Raw genomic sequence first — 754 nt, 5'->3', positions numbered from 1 at the left:
CGGAACACATTTCCATTCTAAGAGCTTTTTCACCTTGGCGAAGACATTGCTTTTGGTCATGAAAGAAGACATGGAGATTACGTGTCGCCGGAAACGACCCGGATTTTTGTGAAACACATGACAATGGATTTTTGTGAATGCACCGTGTATATGTGGTGGCTGTACAGGCTTTGCGTATTTCTCCACCTTGATGTCAACACTCACCGAGAATGCTGCCGTCACAATTCTAAGCCGGGACCCGGCCGGGCTGTTTGAATGAACGTAGAATAAAAAAAATGCATATCAAGAATATGCAAAAATTGTGCTTATCATCTTTTAAACGCTTTGTGTGTTTCGTTGTCTTTTTTTTATCATACGTTTCGTTCCCGCAAACTGCCCGACCGGGCCCCGGCTTGGAAATGTGACATCAGCTGCAGCATTCCCGAACCCTTGACAAATGCTTAGACCGGTCCGTATTCAGTACAGCGTCTTGTCCAAAAGACAAACTATCCGGTCTCTAACGAGTAACGCTCTCGTAAGTCTGTTTGCAAGCATCTGTCGCAGTTGTGCAATTACACATCGCAGGGGCGAGAGGTCGAGGTGGGGAGGTCTGCGTATCAAAATCGTGTGGAGCCTTGCGGCTCTCCCTGTCAGATAACCCGGAATTACCATTGTTCAACCTTGTCTACGCACCTTTCGGGAGAGACCAAAGCTATGCATTGGTGAAATGAATGCTGTTGATGGATGGGAAGGTGCTAGGTTTACGGGATGAGGC

The 754-nt window shown here is 47.1% G+C and overlaps 1 protein-coding gene across 1 annotated transcript in view; it reads left to right on the top strand.

Annotated features, from left to right (window-relative positions):
* The window catches only part of LOC109485985 (opsin-3-like), a 1,672-nt gene extending 1,413 nt beyond the window's left edge, over positions 1-259 (top strand). Inside the window, exon 4 of the mRNA XM_019789681.1 lies at positions 168-259. Within this exon, the coding sequence (XP_019645240.1) occupies positions 168-259 (92 nt within the window). The remainder of the gene's footprint in view (positions 1-167) is intronic.
* Positions 260-754: the final 495 nt, after the last annotated feature.

Source organism: Branchiostoma belcheri, unplaced genomic scaffold (genome assembly GCF_001625305.1).
Source record: "Branchiostoma belcheri isolate BF01 breed outbred unplaced genomic scaffold, Haploidv18h27 scaffold8, whole genome shotgun sequence".
Taxonomy (NCBI): Eukaryota; Metazoa; Chordata; class Leptocardii; order Amphioxiformes; family Branchiostomatidae; genus Branchiostoma; species Branchiostoma belcheri.
The sequence above is the reverse complement of the archived record's forward strand: the minus strand, read 5'-3'. Positions and strand labels throughout refer to the sequence as shown.